This window comes from Lepus europaeus, chromosome 14 (assembly GCF_033115175.1).
Source record: "Lepus europaeus isolate LE1 chromosome 14, mLepTim1.pri, whole genome shotgun sequence".
Classification (NCBI taxonomy): Eukaryota; Metazoa; Chordata; class Mammalia; order Lagomorpha; family Leporidae; genus Lepus; species Lepus europaeus.
This window is the reverse complement of record NC_084840.1, coordinates 78,004,749-78,025,423: the sequence shown is the minus strand read 5'-3', so window position 1 is coordinate 78,025,423 and position 20,675 is coordinate 78,004,749. Positions and strand designations below refer to the sequence as shown.

The following is a 20,675-nucleotide window of genomic DNA, read 5'->3' as shown; positions in this document are numbered from 1 at the left end:
GTCCTGAGTAAAAGAAAATCCCAGAATAGTTAATACGGCTTGTTAGCTGTTATACAGCAGGGAGATTTCATTTTCATGTTCAGCGGTTCACTGCCACATAATTTTTAATCGTTAAATATTTGAATGCTGTGGTTGTGTTTTGTCTGCATGTAGAATGTTTAAACTATAAGACCTTGCCTGCTTTAAGTAGTTTAAATTGACACCTTGATGAAATATAGTGAAACCTTGTATGCTCATGGTACAGGTTTATAAACTTTAGGCAGTGAGCTGCTATTATTTGTTTCTAGATATCTATGTTTGCATGATTTCCTCTGCACACAATGTGGCAGCACAAGGGAAGTACATTGCCATAGTTAGTACAACTGTGGAAACCAAGGAACCTGAGAAAGAAATCAGACCAGCTTTGGAGCTGTTGGAACCAATTGAACAGAAGTGAGTGTTGTTTTCATTTATATGAACTAAAATCCTAATTGGGATCTTGATTTTTGGCTTTGGGAGATGGTGGTTTGAACATGATAACAAGGAAGGCAACCATTAGGTGCTGTGTGGGTATTTCTTAAACTTAACCATCTCTACCAGTCTTACCTTTTGTGTTTAGAAATTCAAACAATTATTAGTTGTGAGGCCAACTAACTTGGCAACCTAATTCTTTTTCCCCTCCAGATTTGTTAGCATCAGTGACCTCCTTGTACCAAAAGATTTGGGAAAAGAAAGCCAGGTGAGTGTGGAGATCTGAAAAGGATATCAGGCTTCATTGGAAGATATCCCTAAACAAATCATAATTTTTATAATTTTTATTTCCAGATCTTTATTTCCCGCACATATGATGCTACGACTCACTTTGAGACAACTTGTGATGACATTAAAGACATCTATAAGAGGATGACAGGATCCGAGTTTGACTTTGAGGAAATGAAGCGCAAGAAAAATGACATCTATGGGGAAGACTAACAACAGTACATGTTACTCAATTAGGACAAATTTAAAATTTGGCAAATATTGCATATTGTATGAAATCAGTATTGTAAGGCCTGCTTTTGTAATCAAAATGGAGGGATTGAAGAGCGCTATACCAGTAAATATTCCTCCCCCTTCATCTTTCTAATATCATGTATTAACTTCTGTTCTTGGAGTGGCTATTCAGAATTGGCAGGTTACCACATTCTGTTCCAGTTTAACCAAACCACCCAACACCCTGTGAAGGATCAGTTTTAAACAAACATTGTGATACTGATACAGAGAACTTGATACAGTATTTTTATCTTTTAATCAGCATAGCCTTTGCAGTTGTGTGCCTCTGCTGCTCAAGAACTGTATGTCTGTGCCATCTGTCCTTATGACATTGAGATTCTACAACTGAATATTCCATAATTTGAAACAGCACCCCCAAGTTCTCCCTATAATTTTGTTTTGTGTTTTATCACATATTATGGCAGGTCCCAAATAGTATAGCCACAGATTTGGTTTATGTGGGCATAAAATTCTAACCAAACTCCAGAGTTAGGGAATCATTTGGAGGAAGCCACTTTGTGGTGTTTTAACTAATGAAATTGGTGAGACCAAGGGGATAGGAATCTGTCATAAAGCAGGTAAAATGTAGAAGTATCTTTTATATCACAGGTGTGGCTTCTTCAATGGACCAAGCTGCAATGCAGTATTGATTTGACAGAGCCTCTACTTTAGTCTGTCTGAAATGGCTCCAAATGATTTCTGTACTGCAAAATAAAGCCAAATTCTGGATACCACTGCTCCCTGTATTGGTCTGTCTGTGTCCTGACTGTAACTATCAGTGTTTCCTTCAGTAAAGCTGAAAGATGATAGAAGGTATGCACAGTATCAAAGAGCATATGTGGCTCCTGATCTGGGCAGATCAGAGCAGTCCTTGTCATCATCTGGCTTCAGTATGAGTAGACCCACATTTTATTCCTGATACTATATAATACTATAATACTATTCCTGATACTATATACTATATGATGCTTGACTCCTATTGATGTTAAGTAGTGGTAAGCCTCACTGTACAGGCTGTTTATTTACCACAGGTGACTATCAACTCCTTCTAAGACTTTGAGGAGGGAAAAGAATACCAGAAACACTGGCAGGTCTGTGAGGGTCTAAGTGGTAGGATTGCTCTGGAAGGTTAATTATTCCTGTTTAATGGCTCCAGATTGCTAAGACAAGGGGTTTTTTTTTTTGCCATAAAATCATTGCAGAAACTTTGGTTCGGTGCTTTTGGGTTGTCTTTATTAAAAAAAAGAAACAAATTAGTTACAAAAACTTTTGTTCCAAATAGATATTAAGTATCTTAAATGTTTGGTTTTTAGTTTTAACGATTACTGTAGAAATTCAAATATCATAAAGTTTCCTCAGAATTGATTTTGTAGTGTAGTATTTACAAAAACTGAGTAAGTGAAAAATGACAGTTTATAAATTTGTACCATTTAGGGAAAAATGTGTTAACTTTGTGTAGTGTTGTTTATATAATAGCAAATAAAACCATTTAAGATTTATAGTTTCACAAGGATGGCAAAACTTTAAAACAGACCACAACATGCATTACATTAACATATAAAAATGCAGCTGTTCATTATTAAAATACTTATTCTTGGCTCCAACTATGTAAACATGTTGTAAAATTCTTATTTTGAATAGTAAGTCCAATTAATAGCTTTGAAGGCATTCTGTTTAAAATAATTTAAAACAATATTCAACATTGTGACCCAAAGCTCAACAACTACTATGAAATCAGACATTCTAGCAATATAAAAATGAAGTTGTAGAACAATTGATTTTTCAAAATATGAAATGACTATCTCATGTTTATCAAAGAAAATTGTTGTTAGGCATCATTCATGAATAGGCAAGCTTCAGTCCAATCACCTTGGATAAACACAAAATTGTTAATATTACCTTAAGTTTTTTATAAAATAGTATATCTAATACAGAAAATTCCCCTAAACAAACATACTTTAAACTTGTTAAAGATTATATTTGAGAGATCTCATCTCCCTACTTTCTCCCAAGTGGAGTTAATAACCATCAGGTCAAACACCTGCCCCCCAAATCAATTTTTCCATGAACATTTTGAAGTGCCCTTATATAATATAAGGAACAATTTTTGAACTGTTTGTCAGAGACACAAATCAACCACCCACCACCCATATACCTGGGAGGGTAACATAAAAGGTAATCTTACCAATAGCTACTCCTAAATGGAGATGCTACTTTTTGTATATTTTCAATGAAATCATTTACATCTGTAACAAGGATTCCACTATTTTCAAAGACTTCTCTGGATATAGTAGGCCTATCTGTTAAAACAAACATTTTTTTATTATTTTAAAAAATATAGTTTTATTTTTTAAAGCAACAGAGCCACTTTTTAAAAAACTGTATCTAGGACTGTCTAATAAGATGAGGCAATAGATAGAAGGCAGAAAACATAAGGTGTCTGGTTAAACCTAAGAAAAATTTGAAGCTTTGGGAGCAGCTGCCTCTGGGGGTGCATTACTGATAACGTTTGTAGTTTTTTAAAAATTCTAATTAAGATTCATAAAAAACATTAGATATAAAAAAGTATACAATTATTAAGTACTTGGAGCTAATTAAACTTATTAGAAGACACATTCCATAATACCTGTGTTGCCTTATATGCATTTATCAAAACATACAGGCTAAAAGTTTGCTGTTAGCATGCCAGCCATAGGATATATCCCCAGGTATCTTAGGTATTCTGTGACTAATTAGAAGGACACTGCTGGAGCTGACCTACTTTGGCACTAACCAAGTAATGACAAATAGAACTCAAACTGAATTTACCTGTAAGGAAGACAGCAAACCTGGCATCAATATGCTGAATTTGCAGACTTATCAGACATTTCAAAATTTCTGTTTTTGTTGATGACTGAGAGTCACACTGGTGATAGTGAAGCAATTCAATGATATTTGCACCCTGGTATGATTTCAATATTAAATTCTTCTTGTGTGCAATTGAATCCACTCTGAAAACACAGAGATGTTTATAACCAAATATATTATATTTTTGAAATAACACACTGTGTATATTACAGTCAAAGGCTGGCTTTAAATGTTAAGAGTTCAACATTTAAAAAGTGAAAAGAGCCCCACAGGAAAATATGCACAGACTATATATAATAATCAAAAGAAAATGTCTGTTCCTATCAGTTTGTTGGACATACATTTAAAGCAAGGTTACACAAAACACATGGAATAAAACTGATACATTCAGGTTTTAAATTTTAGCTCCCATATACAAAGGAGAACGTCAAGTCCTCCAGTTCTGACCCTTCTGCTGCAATCATAATAGAATTACATTTTTGTGTGGCTGTAAATTATTTCATTGTGTGTATATATCCCATTTTATTCACTGATTTAATGATGCATACCTTGGTTGGCTATATATTTTGGCTATTGTGAACAATGCTGCTATAAACATGATGGAATAGGTCTCTCTTTGAAACAGTGAATTCATATCTTGGGTATATATCCAGTAGCAGGATTGCTGGATCTTATGGCAAGTCTGTTTCTAGTTTTTTAAGAAATCTCCACACTGCTACACTAAAGTACATTCCTACAAGAGTGCATAAGACTTCTCTTTCCTCCACATCCTCACCAGATTTATTCCTCTCAGTCTTTCGGAAAACAGCCATTCTATCAGGGGTGAGGTGCTATCACTGGTTTTGATTTGTATTTCCCTGATGGCTAATGATGTTGAACATTTTTTTCCACATACTTGTTGGCCATAAAACCAAATTTAGACTCCGTATAATTTTGTGTTAATTCTCATTTTTCTCATTTGTTTTATTCCAAAGGTTTTTTTAAAATTCTGGCCTTTATTTTAACCAGTTATAACAAATCAAACTTATGAAATACTGCTTTATCTAATGTTTTTTTTTTACAATTTTATTTATCTGAAAGAATTACAGGGAGAGGTAGAGACAGAGAGAGAGAGGGGTCTTCAATCCACTGGTTCACTCCCCAGATGGCCACAGTGGCCAGAGCTGAGCCTATCTGAAGCCAGGAGCCCAGAACTGCTTTGGGTCTCCCAGGGACTTGGGTCATTCTCTGCTGGTTTCCCAGGCACGCTGGGATCGAACTGGTGACCATATGGGATGCTGGCCCTGCAGGTGGGGCTTTAATCTGCTGTGCCACAGAGCCAGCCCCTCTAATGTTCTTTTTCATGACATAGCTGGCCTAGGATGTCACTGAATGTTGTCTCAAAACATTACAGTGGCACTTAAAATACATAAAGGGGCTTCATACAAGAAAAGGGAAATCACACATTTATCTACTACCACTTAAATCATGTGGCTTGGCAAACCCTTTCATTTCTTCTGGGTTTTTCTTTATTGTCTAACTGTATAATAATGCATCTCAAAACTTCTAAGGCCTTGGGGTCCAATGATGATTAACTTCATTAGCACTGGGTAGCAAGCTGAAATTTTCTTAAAATTTATTCTTTTTTTCCTCCTCTCAGAGGAAAACATGTCCTAACTCTTCCTATGCTTAAGTTTTAAACATCCGTCCTGGTTGATTCCATCTTTAGTTTTCAGTTATGTTGTTTCCTGCTTAATGATGAAAACCACAATCTCACATTCTCATGACCTTAGTGATAATCACTATTAACATCTTGATGCATTCCTCTCAGGCTTTTCCCTATCTATAGAAAACATTTTATACAATGGGAGTATAGGAAAACATTATACTTCCATGTTATGTGAACAGAAGTTCTTAAACACTTTTACTTACTATGGCACTATTTTGTATCAGCTTTAAAACATCTATCTAGTCTATGTCTCTTGTTATATTTGTTTAGAGCTGGAACTGTGGTTGGTTTTACAATTTCTGAATACTTCCCACAACTATAAATATTTGTAGAAGTAATGATTTAAAAGCTAGGTGTTTTGGCTTTAGTTTTACGTAAGTTCCTCAAAAGGTCAAAGGAATTTTCTGAGGAGTTCTCTTTTTGCCTTTTACATAGTACCAGACAGATACAATGTGGAGAGTATATTGCAGTACCAACAATAATGAGTATTTTCCTTTACCCAAAGTCCTAGAAACCAATTATTTTAACTTATACTTACTAATTCTTTATGTGTGCTGTGACACCTCAGAGCTTTAATGTCTTTCTCTAATTAGTACTGAAGTTTGAAATTTTCCCAAAGTCAACTCTGCCTGGTCATTCTCTGACCTTTCTAAGGCTATACATCCCTTCTTCCCTTCCTGTCAACGAAACCTCTGTACTCTTCTTTTCTCTCCTGTGCTAATCTCCCTAAGAAAAACCTTTCCTAAAATTTTGTTCTTACCCTTTTCCTTTAAAGGTTTTCATGTAGTCACACAATTTCAGCTTGCATATTCATGGCTGGTGATAATGTCTTAAATAAAACCTAGTAAATAGTAGACCTAAATAGTGTGTTTAGTGATGAAGATGTTTTCCAGGCCACACACACCTCTCCTGGAACAGCACAGCACCTGAAGTGGTCACTAGTCTATAGCCTTCAGACATCTAACCTCCTCCAAAGGGGAAAGGGAAGAACAGATAAATAGTCCTTACCTTACTATTTCTTTTAGCTTTTTATTTTCCCTGTAGTGAAGCAACCACTTCCATCTTCCATTTCCATTTAGCTTTTCCAGGGTTTTGACAATCTCCTTAAGTTGAACTATAAGTTTGGCAAGAAATGATGTGCTTTAGGGTTTGACTCATGCAAAGTACAGTAATCATTACTTGTAAAATTAAGATTCATGCTTGAGCATGTCCTCACAGCCACTTTGGTGGTTGGGCAGTGTCTACTCTCAAAATATAAAACCTAAGGCCTGTCTCTTGGATCAGTCCTACCAATTCACATTACAGCGGGTGACAACTGTAGAGTCCACAGCATGCTGAGCGCTAGCAATTAAAGCTCTGATTGGACAAATCATCTTAACAGGAGAGAAGCATGAGGCACAGGGAAACAGAGAAAAGGTAGGTTGAGATTTTATTTACTTGAAAGCCAGAGTGACAGAGATCTTCCATCCACTGATTCCTTCCCCTAATGATTTCAATAGCCAGGGCTGGCCAGTCTGAAGCCAGGAGCCAGAACTCCATCCAGGTCTCCCATGTGGGTGGCAAGAGCCCAAGCACTTGAATCATCTTCTGCCACCTTCCCAGGTGCATTAGCAGGGAGCTGGATCGGAAGCAGAGCAGCTGGAACTCAAACTAGCATCCCAATACAGGATGCTGGCATTGCAAGTAGGGACTTAACCTGCTGCACCAAAACGCTGGCCCATCTACTACTATTTTTAATCACAGTTTCGACGTGGAATTCATGCTGGTTAAAGTAAAACTTGATCAGAAGCAGCAACCACACTGAATTTTAATGTGATCAGAACTAGGGTAGCACTGGATTGTACATTAAGTGCTCTGAGAAAAGTAAATTATATATATGTTCAAGAAAATGATTAAACAACTCAACTTTTAGTAACCATTTTTTAATTTCTGTGGTGTCAGCAGGACAGTAGGGATGATACCATTCAGGAAATGGAGAAGGCCGATTCTAAGCAAAAAATTAAACATGTAGATACTGAGTTAAATATCAGAATCTGAAATCTGTGCGAATGAGAGTTTAACTGTGCCACTGAGAGCGAAGGAACGTGTAGTGATGAACAGAATCAATTAAAAGACCAAGAACACTGTGATAAGGGAATTACTTAAAAAGTACTCAGCTGAGCAGATGGTAGGAATTAAGTGCTCCATAGGTGACAAGTGATATTAGAGTTGGTAATTTCTTATTGATAAAATAGCATTTGGGTCACTGGGTGACCCAAATTAATCTGACTATACTTCAAAGAAGGACCCAAGAAAAGAAAAGAAAATACCAACCTAATGTTAAAGTTTCTAATATTTTGTCATCTGATATCACAAAGCCTCCTGTACGAAACAGCTCTTGGTAGGTGTAATCAGTAACATCCTCTGGGCTGTCTACTCCAGCAAAGATGACACTGGGTAGATGCTTGAGCTGCAGCAAAGAAGGAATCTGTAGAACATAAAAGACTCCTGTAAAGATAGGTTCACTGGGCATGTTTTCTTGAACTTGCTTGTCACTTTTCTATCCAGATGTTTCAAGGATCTGGAACACCTAAAAATATCTGCATCACTGGTATCTTTGCCACCCATAAGGAATATTTCTCAGCTTACCATTAGCAGCTACAAACTCATCAAAATCAATTAATTAAAAAAAGGACTCTACAAGTCCCAGAGGCTGAGAATAATGATTCATGAGGGAAGAGCACATCTGGGATTTTAGGGATTGTAAAATAACCTCCAGGTTACACAAACTGAGCATCAATCTGGCTCCAGATCACACATAGGTGTCAGGCTGCTGAGATTTTTGTACCTTCTACTGACAACAGCAGCATTACGCACCTTGCCTATGTCCTTAAATTGGATCTTTTTCCAACAAGAATTTGTGTTTTTTCAACTAGTAGGAAAATATCAAAGTGTTAGGAAGGGAAGATTTCTACAAGGTCTTCCAAATCAAGATTTGTCATTGCTCGCCATTAAGTGATACAGATTTTTGTCTCCGATAAGAAAATTTAGCAATCTCTCATCTCTTCCTAGTTTCCCCTTAGTTAATATACTTTCTTAGCTCTAAAACATAATCTGCCCTATAAATACCTTGGTACTATCATGGTATTTTATAGTACATCATCTTTATCCCATTATCTTACCACTTAAAGGCCCGGGGTAATGTGTGTGTTAGCTTCTTCCCTACATAAAAACGTAGTGATGAGTCTGGTCTCTATAGAACAACTGAAGTGCTTAGAATACAGTTCTTTGTAAGGTTAATTTCAAACCTACTTGATGCAAATGTGATGATATATCTTCATTTCTGATGATGACTATTAGTGTATCATCCTCTCTCTGAAAAGCTTGACAGAAATGCTGGGGTTCAATTTCCGTATGGCCTCCTTTCCTCAGAATGTTCTATAAGATTTACAAATAACTATTACTAAAAAAAGGGATACTTTCAGACAGCTACTTTTATGGTTTATTAAAACAATTGATCAAAAAAGCACATTGTTTACTAAAACAGTTTACAAAACAGCACATCATATTCTACCACGGCAACATAAATGGCAATTTGACAAGCAAATAAGCTCCATTTATACATAAAACATGACTCCTGGGGCTGATGTTGTGGCACCCTGGGGGTAAGCTACCACTTGAAATGCTGGCATCTCATGTCAGAGCACCAGTTCAAGTCCTGGCTACTTTGCTTCCAGTCCAGCTCTCTGCTAAATAGCAGAAGATGGCCCAAATGCTTGGGCCCCTGTGACCCATGTGGAAGAAGTTCCAGGCTGTTGTGGCCATTCAGGGAGTGAACCAGCAGATGGAAGGTACCTTTCTCTATCTCTCTGCCTTTCAAGAACAGAGGGGAGGGGGGGACACTGCAACAACAAAAACCTACTATTAACTACATTTAAAGTTCATAAGAAATCTTTCATGTCCATAAAATATCAAAAGCCAATTTTTTTGTTAACATATCAGACTAATCTACATAAGTTTCACCTTCTTCAAGGTGACTTGGGGATGCTGGATATTTCCTTTTCTGCCACCTTTTGTCACATTTCTAGGACTTTAAGAAAAATACACAATACCCATGTATTTGATCATAATGGGGGCTGATTTTGGAGAGTCAATAGTCACCTGGACTCAATTCTTTTCACAAAGTAGGTAATATACTTTAAATTGCTCATGGTTATAGGGTGCTGCTGTGATGCAGTTTACTATTCTAAATGCAGAGTAGTTCCCTAGTAAGCTTCACTGAGAAGGTACATTCATGTAATTAAAGAAATTTCTCAACCCTGCTTTCCTTTGTGATTCTGTTTCTTTCTGTTGCACACCCTCATATTCCTAGTTATACAAAAATACCATATTATCATATTTCCTTAAAAGATAAACTGTTAGCCTTATCTTTCAATCTCAAAGCTACTCAAATTTTTACTCTTTTAATTCATTACTCAAAACGTGGGATGATTTTTAAAGAAATTTTTTGTGACATTTTTGTTAATAAGCACTGAAATATTAAAGTCATCACTTAATTTTACTAATAAACTGTTAGAATGAATACATTTTCATTAAGTCCTGTGGCGTTCTGGGTTTTTCTGTCATGCACTTAGATTTCAGGTGCGATGTCATCTCTTAAGTAAATGTGCCTAACACTCCATCCGTGACTTATTAATACTTCAGAACTTTTTAGGGCAGAATAGTTGAGGTGTATTTCTAAGCCTTTAAAAAACATTTTGTCCTTAACAATACATTATTCTCAAGTTTATTTTAGAATATGTTCACTTTCTCACTTAATTTTACCTTTGCACAGGATTTTTTATTAATTATTGTGATTCATAGCCACATGGTAAAGTAGTAGCATGATCAGCACATTCACTACAGAAAATAGCATGATTCCTAGAAGTACTCCTACTACAAATAAAACTTAGCATTACTATGTATTGTACATGAAAATTAGGATCACCTGCTATGGGAAGGGGGCAAGAACAAAGATTATTGGGAAACTGTAGACAATAAAGGATTCCCCTTCCCGCTCTTCAATGATAAACTTTCTTTAAACTCCCAACATGCTAACAGCTCATAATAGTCATTTGCCTGACTGTTGCATAGTAACTTGCTATCCTGTAATAGTTTACTTAAAAAAAATCTATCTTTTTTCAGGTCTCCCCAGGTATCTTTTTGAAGTCCCTGAAAAAAAAATAATTGGCTACAGCCAAAACTGCAATTAGAGCCTACAAAGATGAACTCAGACTAGAATCACCTTACTATTTCATTACAGTGTTAAGTGACAAAATTCACGTAACATTTCAGCTATCTTTGAACATGTTATGCATGCAAAAACACGATTTTTTAATATGCATGCTCAAAGGGCTTCCGACATCCCTTTCTTTTGTGCTATATTCCACCACATAGTTTTGCTCAGATATGTTTCATTTTCCCTAGCTCTGTAAATTCTCAAACCTCTTTTTGAATGTGGAGATGGATCTGGATTTTTGGGGTTTTTTTTTCCCCTCCCTCATCTCCTTTACAGGCCTGTAATACATCTTTTTTTTCAGGGGATGCATTCCATATTTCCTAACAGTGCATGTGAGTGGAATGGGCCTGTTGTTCAGCAACTGCTGCTTTTGAGAATATGGAAGCAAAAAAGAAAACAAGTATTTTGTTCACTGTGGCAAAACAGAAACATGGCTGAGTGCTCATTGTAGCACACTAGGGTATAGGATTATCACTAACCAAATAAAATTAAATTTAATTCATGGTGAAAAATTTTTTAAAAATCTCCAAATTGCTTTTGCAGACCAAAAGCCTTCAGAAAGACTTGAAAGCCATTCAATGCTTTGTCTTTTCAACTACAACTTACCAAAATGGCATAGAATTCAGATCAAAGATGAAGGGTATGGAGAAATGAAGAAAAAAAAAAATCCTGCAACCATTTATTAAGGATTCTGAAGAACAAAAGGATCTTCAGCAGGAGAAAAAAAATATCAGTTATGCTAGAACAGATTCCACAAATTAGAGGGGGATAAATCAAGTCATTTAATATCATACTTAAATGGCACCAAATATGAGTCACCTTATAGAAGTAATTGTGACTCTAGTAACAATAGGTAGCTTTAAGTTAAGACTTGTTATCTTAAATTTTTTTCAACCAGTATCCATTTGATCAAAAGTTGTTAATCATGTTAAAATACTTTTCAGGGATCTTTAGTCACTTCAGGATAAACTCTAATTACCTAGTGTAATTAATGAGACCCTTCTTAACAAGGTCCCTCTTGATGTTTTCAAACTCATCTCTTGACAGCAAACTCTTTGTTCCAGCCATGCTGGAGGAATCTAAAATATATACTGGACAGGACTGCTGTTGTCAGAACACAAATTTCTGCTGCAAGGGTGAGGGAAAGGCAGCTGGCATATTTGTGGCATATTTGGAAAAATAGCTCTTGATAAATGCCCCAGATAGGTCTGATGACATGAGGCAAATGGGTTTGCAACAAGTCAATACATGCAGGACAGAAGGAGCCAGCTTTCTCAGATAAAGGAGCTCCAGCCATGGAAAGGAATGTCAGCACAACCTTGGTGCTAGGGTTGGAACTGGGGATATGAATTTCCATGTTCATTTCTTACACTTAACAGTGCTGAGAAGACCTTGAAGCAGTAACAACTCATGGCAATGAATTCATGCACTGCCTAGATCTTTATTCTAAATGCTCTTTCACTAAAACCAACATGGTGTTTAGAAAATATGACTGATTTCAAGACTTGAGCAGGGAAAATATGAGACAAGCCTGGAACATCATTTTTTGCACCATAAAATAAGAAAGTTACCAATGAATTATGGGGATCACTTAAAAGGATGCAGAAGCTGGCTTAAAAGGACTCTGAATGGTTGGGTCTAGGAGGACTGTTACAGTAATCCTCTGAGTGTTACAGTATCTGAATGTTACAGTAAACTCTGAGTATAATATGGACCATGGTCCACACTGATATATAGAAGCAAATAATTAAGTAAATAAATGGAAGAAAAGGGAAAGCTCTATTGCAGAATGCTAATAAATTCAGAAGGAGGCTGGTGCCCTGGCTTCACAGGCTAATCCTCTGCCTTGTGGCGCCGGCACACCGGGTTCTAGTCCCGGTTGGGGCGCTGGATTCTATCCTGGTTGCCCCCCTTCCAGGCCAGCTCTCTGCTATGGCCTGGGAAGGCAGTGGAGGATGGCCCAAGTCCTTGGGCCCTGCACCCACATGGGAGACCAGGAGAAGCACCTGGCTCCTGGCTTCAGATCAGCGAGATGCGCTGGCCGCAGCAGCCATTAGAGGGTGAACCAACGGCAAAAAGGAAGACCTTCCTCTCTGTCTCTCTCTCTATCCACTCTGCCAGTCAAAAAAAAAAAAAAAAAAATCAGAAGGAATCATGAAATAACAATATAACCTTTGGCAATCATAATAATTAATGATCAGCAAAGAATTATCAATAAATGTTTATAAATCTTGTGCATGAAAGTTTGACAGGGAATTAGATTTTTATTTACATTCTCAAATATTACCCACATTTTACTACAGCATGCTTATTAAATAACTACACTGGAGAATCCTGACAAAGATCATCTTAACCAAGTGAAAAGTCAGGAAGGGGACAAACTGACAACAGTGGTCTCCTGGTATCATGTACCAAAAGGTGCATATCTGGATATTCTTGCCCAAAAAGCATTAATTATGAGAAAATAACACATGAACACAAACTGAAGGAAATTCTGTCAAATAACTAGCCTGTAGTCTTCAAAACTTTCAAGGTCAAAAAATATAAGGAATAACAGAAGAATTCAAGACTGAAAATATGAAAAGTTCATATACTGAAATGGCTCAGAAATACCAATATTGGGGTAACTAGATCAGGGTATACTGAAACCTTTAGGTAAATTTAATTGTTTTAAGAAAGAAGAGTTTATATGGAATATAAAAGAAAAATAAATTCTGAGAGGATAAAATGAGAAAGCCAGTTATGAATAAAGACATTCTAGCTCCTCCCAAGTCAGAATTCACCATGGTTATGTCACTTAAATTTAAGAGCCATGACATACTACAGGGCAGTTGTTATCAAAACAGCATGGTACTGGTACAGAAACAGATGGATAGACCAATGGAACAGAATAGAAACACCAGAAATCAATCCAAACATCTACAGCCAACTCATATTTGATCAAAGATCCAAAACTAATCCCTGGAATAAGGACAGTCTATTCAATAAATGGTGCTGGGAAAATTGGATTTCCACGTGCAGAAGCTTGAAGCAAGACCCCTACCTTTCACCTTCCACAAAAATTCACTCAACATGGATTTAAAGACTTAAATCTACGACCCGAAACCATCAAATTATTAGAGAGCATTGGAGAAACCCTGCAAGATATAGGTACAGTAAAAGACTTCTTGGAAAAGACCCCAGGAACACAGGCAGTCAAAACCAAAATTAACATTTGGGATTGCATCAAATTGAGAAGTTTATGTACTGCAAAAGAAACAGTCAGGAAAGTGAAGAGGCAACCGACAGAATGGGAAAAAATATTTGCAAACTATACTACAGATAAAGGGTTGATAACCAGAAACTACAAAGAAATCAAGAAACTCCACAACAACAAAACAAACAACCCACTTAAGAGATGGGCCAAGGACCTCAAGAGACATTTTTCGAAAGAGGAAATCCAAATGGCCAACAGGCACATGAAAAAATGTTCAAGATCACTAGCAATCAGGGAAATGCAAATCGAAACCACAATGAGGTTTCACCTCACCCCGGTGAGAATGGCTCACATTCAGAAATCTACCAACAACAGATGCTGGAGAGGATGTGGGGAAAAAGGGACACTAACCCACTGCTGGTGGGAATGCAAACTGGTTAAGCCACTATGGAAGTCAGTCTGGAGATTCCTCAGAAATCTGAATATAACCCTGCCATACAACCCAGCCATCCCACTCCTTGGAATTTACCCAAAGGAAATTAATTTGGCAAATAAAAAAGCCATCTGCACATTAATGTTTATTGCAGCTCAATTCACAATAGCTAAGACCTGGAACCAACCCAAATGCCCATCAACAGTAGACTGGATAAAGAAATTATGGGACATGTACTCCATAGAATATTATACAGTAGTAAGGAACAATGAAACCCGGTCATTTGCAACAAGATGGAGGAATCTCGAAAACATCATGCTGAGTGAATTAAGCCAGTCCCAAAGAGAAAAATATCATTTGTTTTCCCTGATCGGTGACAACTGAGCACCAAAGGGGAAACCTGTAGAAGTGAAATGGACACTATAAGAAACAATGACCTGATCAGCTCTTGTCCTGACTCTCGATGTACAATGTAATACTTTATCCTTTTCAGTATTTGTTGTTGTAGTTGTTGTTCTAGTACTAGTGGTTGAACTCTGTAATTAACACACAATTATTCTTAGGTGTTTAAATTTTAGCTGAAAAGTGATCCCTGTTAAATTTCAGAGTGGAAAAAGAGAGGGAGGAGATGTACAATTTGGGACATGCTCAATCGGACTTGCCCCAAATGGTGGAGTTAGAAATGTGCCAGGGGATTCCAATACAATCCCATCAAGGTGGCATGTACCAATGCCATTTCACTAGGCCAAATGATCAATTTCAGTTCACAATTGATGGCTCTGATAGGTCTAAGAGTCAAAGCGATCACACAAACAAGACTAGTGTCTGCTAATACTAACTGATAGAATCAAAAAGGGAGAGAAGGATCCAGCATGGGAAGCGGGATACACAGCAGACTCATAGAATGGCAGATGTCCTAAACAGCACTCTGGCCTCAGAATCAGCTCTTAAGGCATTCAGATCTGGCTGAAGAGCCCATGAGAGTATTGTAGGCATGGAAAGCCAAGATACCATGGAAAAGAGAAAAAAGAAGAAGACCTAAATGAAAGATCTCTGTGAGTGAGATCCCAGTGGAAAGAACAGGGCCATCAAAGGAGGAGGTACCTTTCTCTGAAGGGAGGAGAGAACTTCCACTTTGACTATGACCCTATCAGAATAAGACCAAAGTCAGCGAACTCTAAAGGCTTCCATAGCCCTGGCAACTCATGACTAGAGCCTAGGGAGATTACTGACGCCATGAACAGGAGTGTCGAATTGTTAAGACAGCAACAGGAGTCACTGTGTACTTACATCCCATGTGGGATCTGTCCTTAATGTGTTGTCTAATGTGCAGTGATGCTATAACTAGTACTGAAACAGTATTTTTACACTTTGTATTTCTGTGTGGGTACAAACTGATGAAATCTTTACTAATTATATACTGAATCGATCTTCTGTATATAAAGAGAATTGGAAATGAAAAAAAAAAAAAACCTGGTGTTAAATTGGAAATGGTATAGAAAATTAATTAATTTAAAAAAAATATTATGTAGGAGCTCTGTCTTTAATGTGCCGTACACTGTTATTTAATGCTATAACTAGTACTCCAACAGTATTTTTTTCATTTTGTGTTGCTATATGGGGGCAAACTGTTGAAATCTTTACATATACTAAACTGATCTTCTGTATATAAAGAGAATTGAAAATGAATCTTGATGTGAATGGAACGGGAGAGGGAGCGGGAAAGGGGAGGGTTGCAGGTGGGAGGGAAGTTATGGGAGGGGGGAAGCCATTGTAACCCATAAGCTGTACTTTGGAAATTTGTATTCATTAAATAAAAGTTTAATAAATGAAAAAAAAAAAAAACTCTGCAAAAAAAAAAAATTCAGAGCCATGTACTAACCAGAATATCAGTTATCCTAACATTATATTAAAAAAAAAAAAAAAAAAAAACCACAACTAAAACCAAAAGAGGTTCCCTCAATAATATACCCTAAGAGAGGAAATTGGGCAATAATAGCCTTTGAAGATTCTGTATTTCAGCACTGAAAATATGTTTGAGACATTCATAACTTTTTGTGAAAATTAGTCACTGTACTACTGAAACATACAAATCTTTAGAGAACAAATGGCAGATCCTTATAGGAAAACAATCTTTGATATGCAAATAAATACTGAGAGGTGAAACCTAAATACCACTTCACACCCTAATTTCTTTCTGAAGCCAAGATTATTAAATTTATTACTTATAACACTAGAATTAAAAGGCAATAAAAATTATATGAAAACAAACGTGCACTTTACCTTTGTTCTTAAAGAAAATGATTTGTCTTCTGTTTCAACAAGGTAGAACAGGAAGGTACTCTTACATGCTTCTTTCATAACACTTTTTAGTTTGACATGTAAACTGGTACACAAGTCTGTAATCATATCTTCAAATGAGGCTGACCGTCTTGGGGAAGATGTATACATCTCTTGAGATGTGGTTTCTCCAGAATCAGCATTTAAATCTTTATCGTGGAAAACTACTGGGTTGTTATTCATCACTGCATTATTGAATTCAGCATATTCATTGAGAATAAGAGAGATATCATTCCGGGATTCTTTCGAAGCACTGTTGTACTTCAGTTTGTTGAGGTGAAATGAAACAGTCTGATTTCTTTGAGAATTTGTAAGATTTCTACTGTAACTACTTCTTTCCTTCCAAGGAGGAGAGCTGTCAAGATTTCTGGGTGAGTGGCCTCTCAGGGGCTGACTCTGTTGTCTGGCATCTGAATGTACAACTGTTACCAGAAGGGGACTTCTGTTCTTGGATGTAGGACGTAGAATTGGAACCTCAGACACATTTGTCAAGGATAATGCTCCATTTACAATCTGGGTAGGTGATTCCTTTGGAAAGATACTGGTGGGAGTAGAATGCTGAGAATCCCCATTCTTTACTAACTGTTTTAGCTTATGAGCAAAACGCAGATACTCCAGGTCTAAGGTGTTCTGGGTGAGGTCATCTGGCACATGCCACCTGCGTGTCCAGATGCTGAGCAAGCCACAGTGTGCTGTCAAGCCTGACTGCCTCCTCGGGCTATGCAATGTTCCTGTGGTATTTTTGAGCTCTTTTGTTATAGTAAAGTTAGGGTAAGTTCTAGGAATACCATGGAGATCTCGGATTTGGATATAGCATGGCACACATTTATCTTCTTTATTTAAACCAATGGCCCAGCTTCTGGGTGGAATGCTGGTTTCCAGCTCTGGAACTTTGTTAAAGTAGCTCCAACCTTCATTATCATTATTGTTTACCCTCATAAAAGTGTCAAAACCACCTTTTGTAGCATCTTTTTTCCTGGTATGATTACCACTCAAAGTATAAGAATCCTCCACATCTAATTGATCATGGTCTTCAGAAAGTGCATCATAGTATATGTCAGAATTCACACTGCTCTGTCTGTCTCTGTCTAGGGTTTCAGAATCAGCCTCAGCCCTGCACCCCTCAGTAGTGCTGTTACTTTCCACATGCTCTTTAGAGATTTCACAAACAAGAGAGTCAAAGGATTTTGCAATAGAGAAAGCAGAAGGCTCTTTATTGATATTTTCACTGGTATCTGCTGTTTTTTGGTAAGGACCAGCATACTTGGGGAAAAGCTCACCATTCAACAGCTCTTTTGTTTCCCATGATGTATTTTGCAGCATGTAGATTTTTTGTTCACTTTTTGTGGATGTGCTGTTAGACTGAGGGCTGGCAACATGTAGATCTGTGTTTTCTTCATGTAACTCAGCTTCAGTTTCACTATTAAGCAAACTGGCCATTCTGACTACAGATATTTCCTGTGTTCGAAACCCTGGCTCTACACTAACTGGTAATGCATAGTGGGTTAATGTAGTACCATCAGAGGGAGGACCAAGCTTTGGGATCTCTAGGTGCACAGCATCAGTTCCATCAATGGAGTCAGAGTTCAACAGATTGGCCTTACTTGAACTGCCATAGTCTGTTTTCAAATCACTGTGAAAGAAATTTTTCTTAATGCTTTTAGGGCTTGTCTGCTGTTGTACTGGCATATTCATTATATCACTTAGAGTAGCTGTAGAAACTAATGTGTCAGCCAAAGACTTATTTTCATTAATCTTTCTAGGACTAAATGGACGTTCACTGGACTCCAAGACAAGATGTTTTAAGTCCAAATGTCTGTTCTCTATGCTAATTGGTTGCAATGAATTTCCCGATTTTACCAATTTTTCAAGGGAAGGCTTGACATTACCTTCATTTTGGCCAGTTGAGGCAGGCTGGTTTAACTTTGTATCATAGCACTGTTCCTTCTCTGAGAAAGATAAACCCTCATCTTGCTCAGTTGGGACAATTTCCTCTGTTACTTTACCAGGAAGTGCTAGTCTATCTTTTATTCCTGGATGATTGCTTAATACTTGAGGTGTATCAGCAGACAGTGGAATTTGTTGTACCTGAGTGAAATTATCTTGTCTTTCAGTATAGTTAGGCCCAATTAAAGAATTTTCTTTTTCTGTTAGGGCTAAATCTCCTGACCCAATCTGGGAGAATCTGTTAGTTTTCTCACACTGTGTACCATAAAGTATTAAACTACATGGTGACACAGTCTGAGTTGGTCGTGTTTCTTCAATTGACACTGGAGGGTCAGGACTAGAAGCTGGTGACACTTCTTCAATAAGAGAATCAAAGCGAAAGTCGGAGGTAACAACTTCCTCTGCAATTTCAAGGGTACAATTTTCTTTAGAAAGTATTAAAGTAACTGGTTGTAAATTATCACTTTTCTTCTCTTTATTTTCTAATAGTTTTTCTGACATTGCAGGACACACTGAATTCACTGGTCTGTTTTCCATGAGGGTCACCTCTTCTGGCTCAGCTATTTCTTCAACTGCATCCTGAAGTTCTATACTTGATAATGGGACATCCTCAAGTTGCTCTATTTCATCAGATGGCATTTCTTTTCTGGGACTTGTAGGTGGAGATATTGTTAGAGTTAAGTCAATATCAGAGTCCTCCTCTGATAACTCTAGACTAACTTCATCTCTATTTGGAGACAGGCTGGTTTGTTTAGTGGCAAATATTGAATTAAATGATTCAAAATGCATATTTTCATTGTTTACACCACTCTTGTCATTCTTTCTTAGTTCAAAAGAGTCATCTGATGTATTGATTTTTGATGGAATGCAGTTAAGTGAATACTTTTTCTCCAAGGCAGTAGAGGCTGATGGTGAGACTACTTCAACCTGTGATGGCTCTACTATCTCTTCTGAACATATGCTAAAGAGATTCTGAGTCTGCATAAAAAGTTCTTGAGACTGTTTCATTTTATCATCAGCTGATAGATAACTAGAACCTTTAACTAACGATAATGCCTTCATTACCATTGCATTATCAGATGGTGATGAGATTGTAAGAGGTATCTCTTTCTGTAAGGAATATGTTTCTTCAGCAAGTGTTCCACTAGTTACTAAAGAGGCAGAAAGGTAATTAGCACCTTTCTGTCCTGACATTGCTAGAGGTGGAATGCCCCCAAGACTTTGTATTTGTGACTTCTCTACTGTGGATACAGGATGTCCCAGACTTGTAGTAGGTGATACTTGCTTAATCAACTCTGTATTAAAGGTAACTGGTTTATCACCTCTATTTACAACTTCTGTCTGTACTGGTACATAGGCATTTTTGTCAAATGTAAGAGTAACTGGTTCCAGATTAATCATTACATACCCCGTATCATCTGTCCTCTCCAAGGAAGGCTGCCATTCATTGCTTATGGGGCTTCTATGATGGATATGGTCCTGTAAAGCACCTGTGTTTGTTTGCATTTGTGCATGAAAAATATCAACTTTGCTTTCAAGGGTGCTGTACACAGACTTTTGGCACATCACTGACTGATTGCTGGTCTCACTGTAAGTTGTGGTGAATGGGACTTGTGTGATAGTATCATTGTAAGGAACCACTGTTGTGCTATCAAGTTGCTGAAAGGTTTTATCTTTACCAGGAATAGAAAGTCCATTAATTTGGGCATTTCCAGTATCAGAAAGCATAAGTTTAGAAGTCTCCAATTTAGCTGATGATTCTTGTTTAGTTTTTTCCCCAATTACCTGAAATGATAAAAAAAAAAAAAATCAAATAAATGAGTTAAGACTATAAATACACCATCATTTCAAACTGTCCCATGAGGCAACACTATAAATTAACTACTACTCCTATACTGAGAATAAAATAATTCAGATAAATTAAGGTCCCTTCTCC

The 20,675-nt window shown here is 37.1% G+C and overlaps 2 protein-coding genes across 8 annotated transcripts in view; one reads left to right on the top strand and one right to left on the bottom strand.

Moving 5' to 3' along the window:
- GDI2 (GDP dissociation inhibitor 2) overlaps window positions 1-1,745 on the top strand; it is a 38,562-nt gene extending 36,817 nt beyond the window's left edge. The window contains exons 9-11 of the mRNA XM_062211042.1: window positions 288-432; window positions 664-718; window positions 805-1,745. Of these exons, the coding sequence (XP_062067026.1) occupies window positions 288-432; window positions 664-718; window positions 805-951 (347 nt within the window). The 3' untranslated portion in view covers window positions 952-1,745. The remainder of the gene's footprint in view (window positions 1-287; window positions 433-663; window positions 719-804) is intronic.
- Window positions 861-20,675, bottom strand: part of TASOR2 (transcription activation suppressor family member 2) — a 92,774-nt gene continuing 72,959 nt past the window's right edge. For 6 of the 7 annotated variants that reach the window (XM_062211037.1, XM_062211038.1, XM_062211035.1 and 3 more), the window contains 7 exons: window positions 16,736-20,524; window positions 8,858-8,983; window positions 7,880-8,033; window positions 6,575-6,680; window positions 3,820-4,001; window positions 3,197-3,311; window positions 861-2,880 (listed from right to left, as the gene is read on the bottom strand). In XM_062211037.1, the coding sequence (XP_062067021.1) occupies window positions 2,877-2,880; window positions 3,197-3,311; window positions 3,820-4,001; window positions 6,575-6,680; window positions 7,880-8,033; window positions 8,858-8,983; window positions 16,736-20,524 (4,476 nt within the window). In that variant the 3' untranslated portion in view covers window positions 861-2,876. Of the gene's footprint in view, window positions 2,881-2,904; window positions 3,312-3,819; window positions 4,002-6,574; window positions 6,681-7,879; window positions 8,034-8,857; window positions 8,984-16,735; window positions 20,525-20,675 lie in introns of those variants that run through there. The other variant, XM_062211034.1, reaches the window with a different exon arrangement.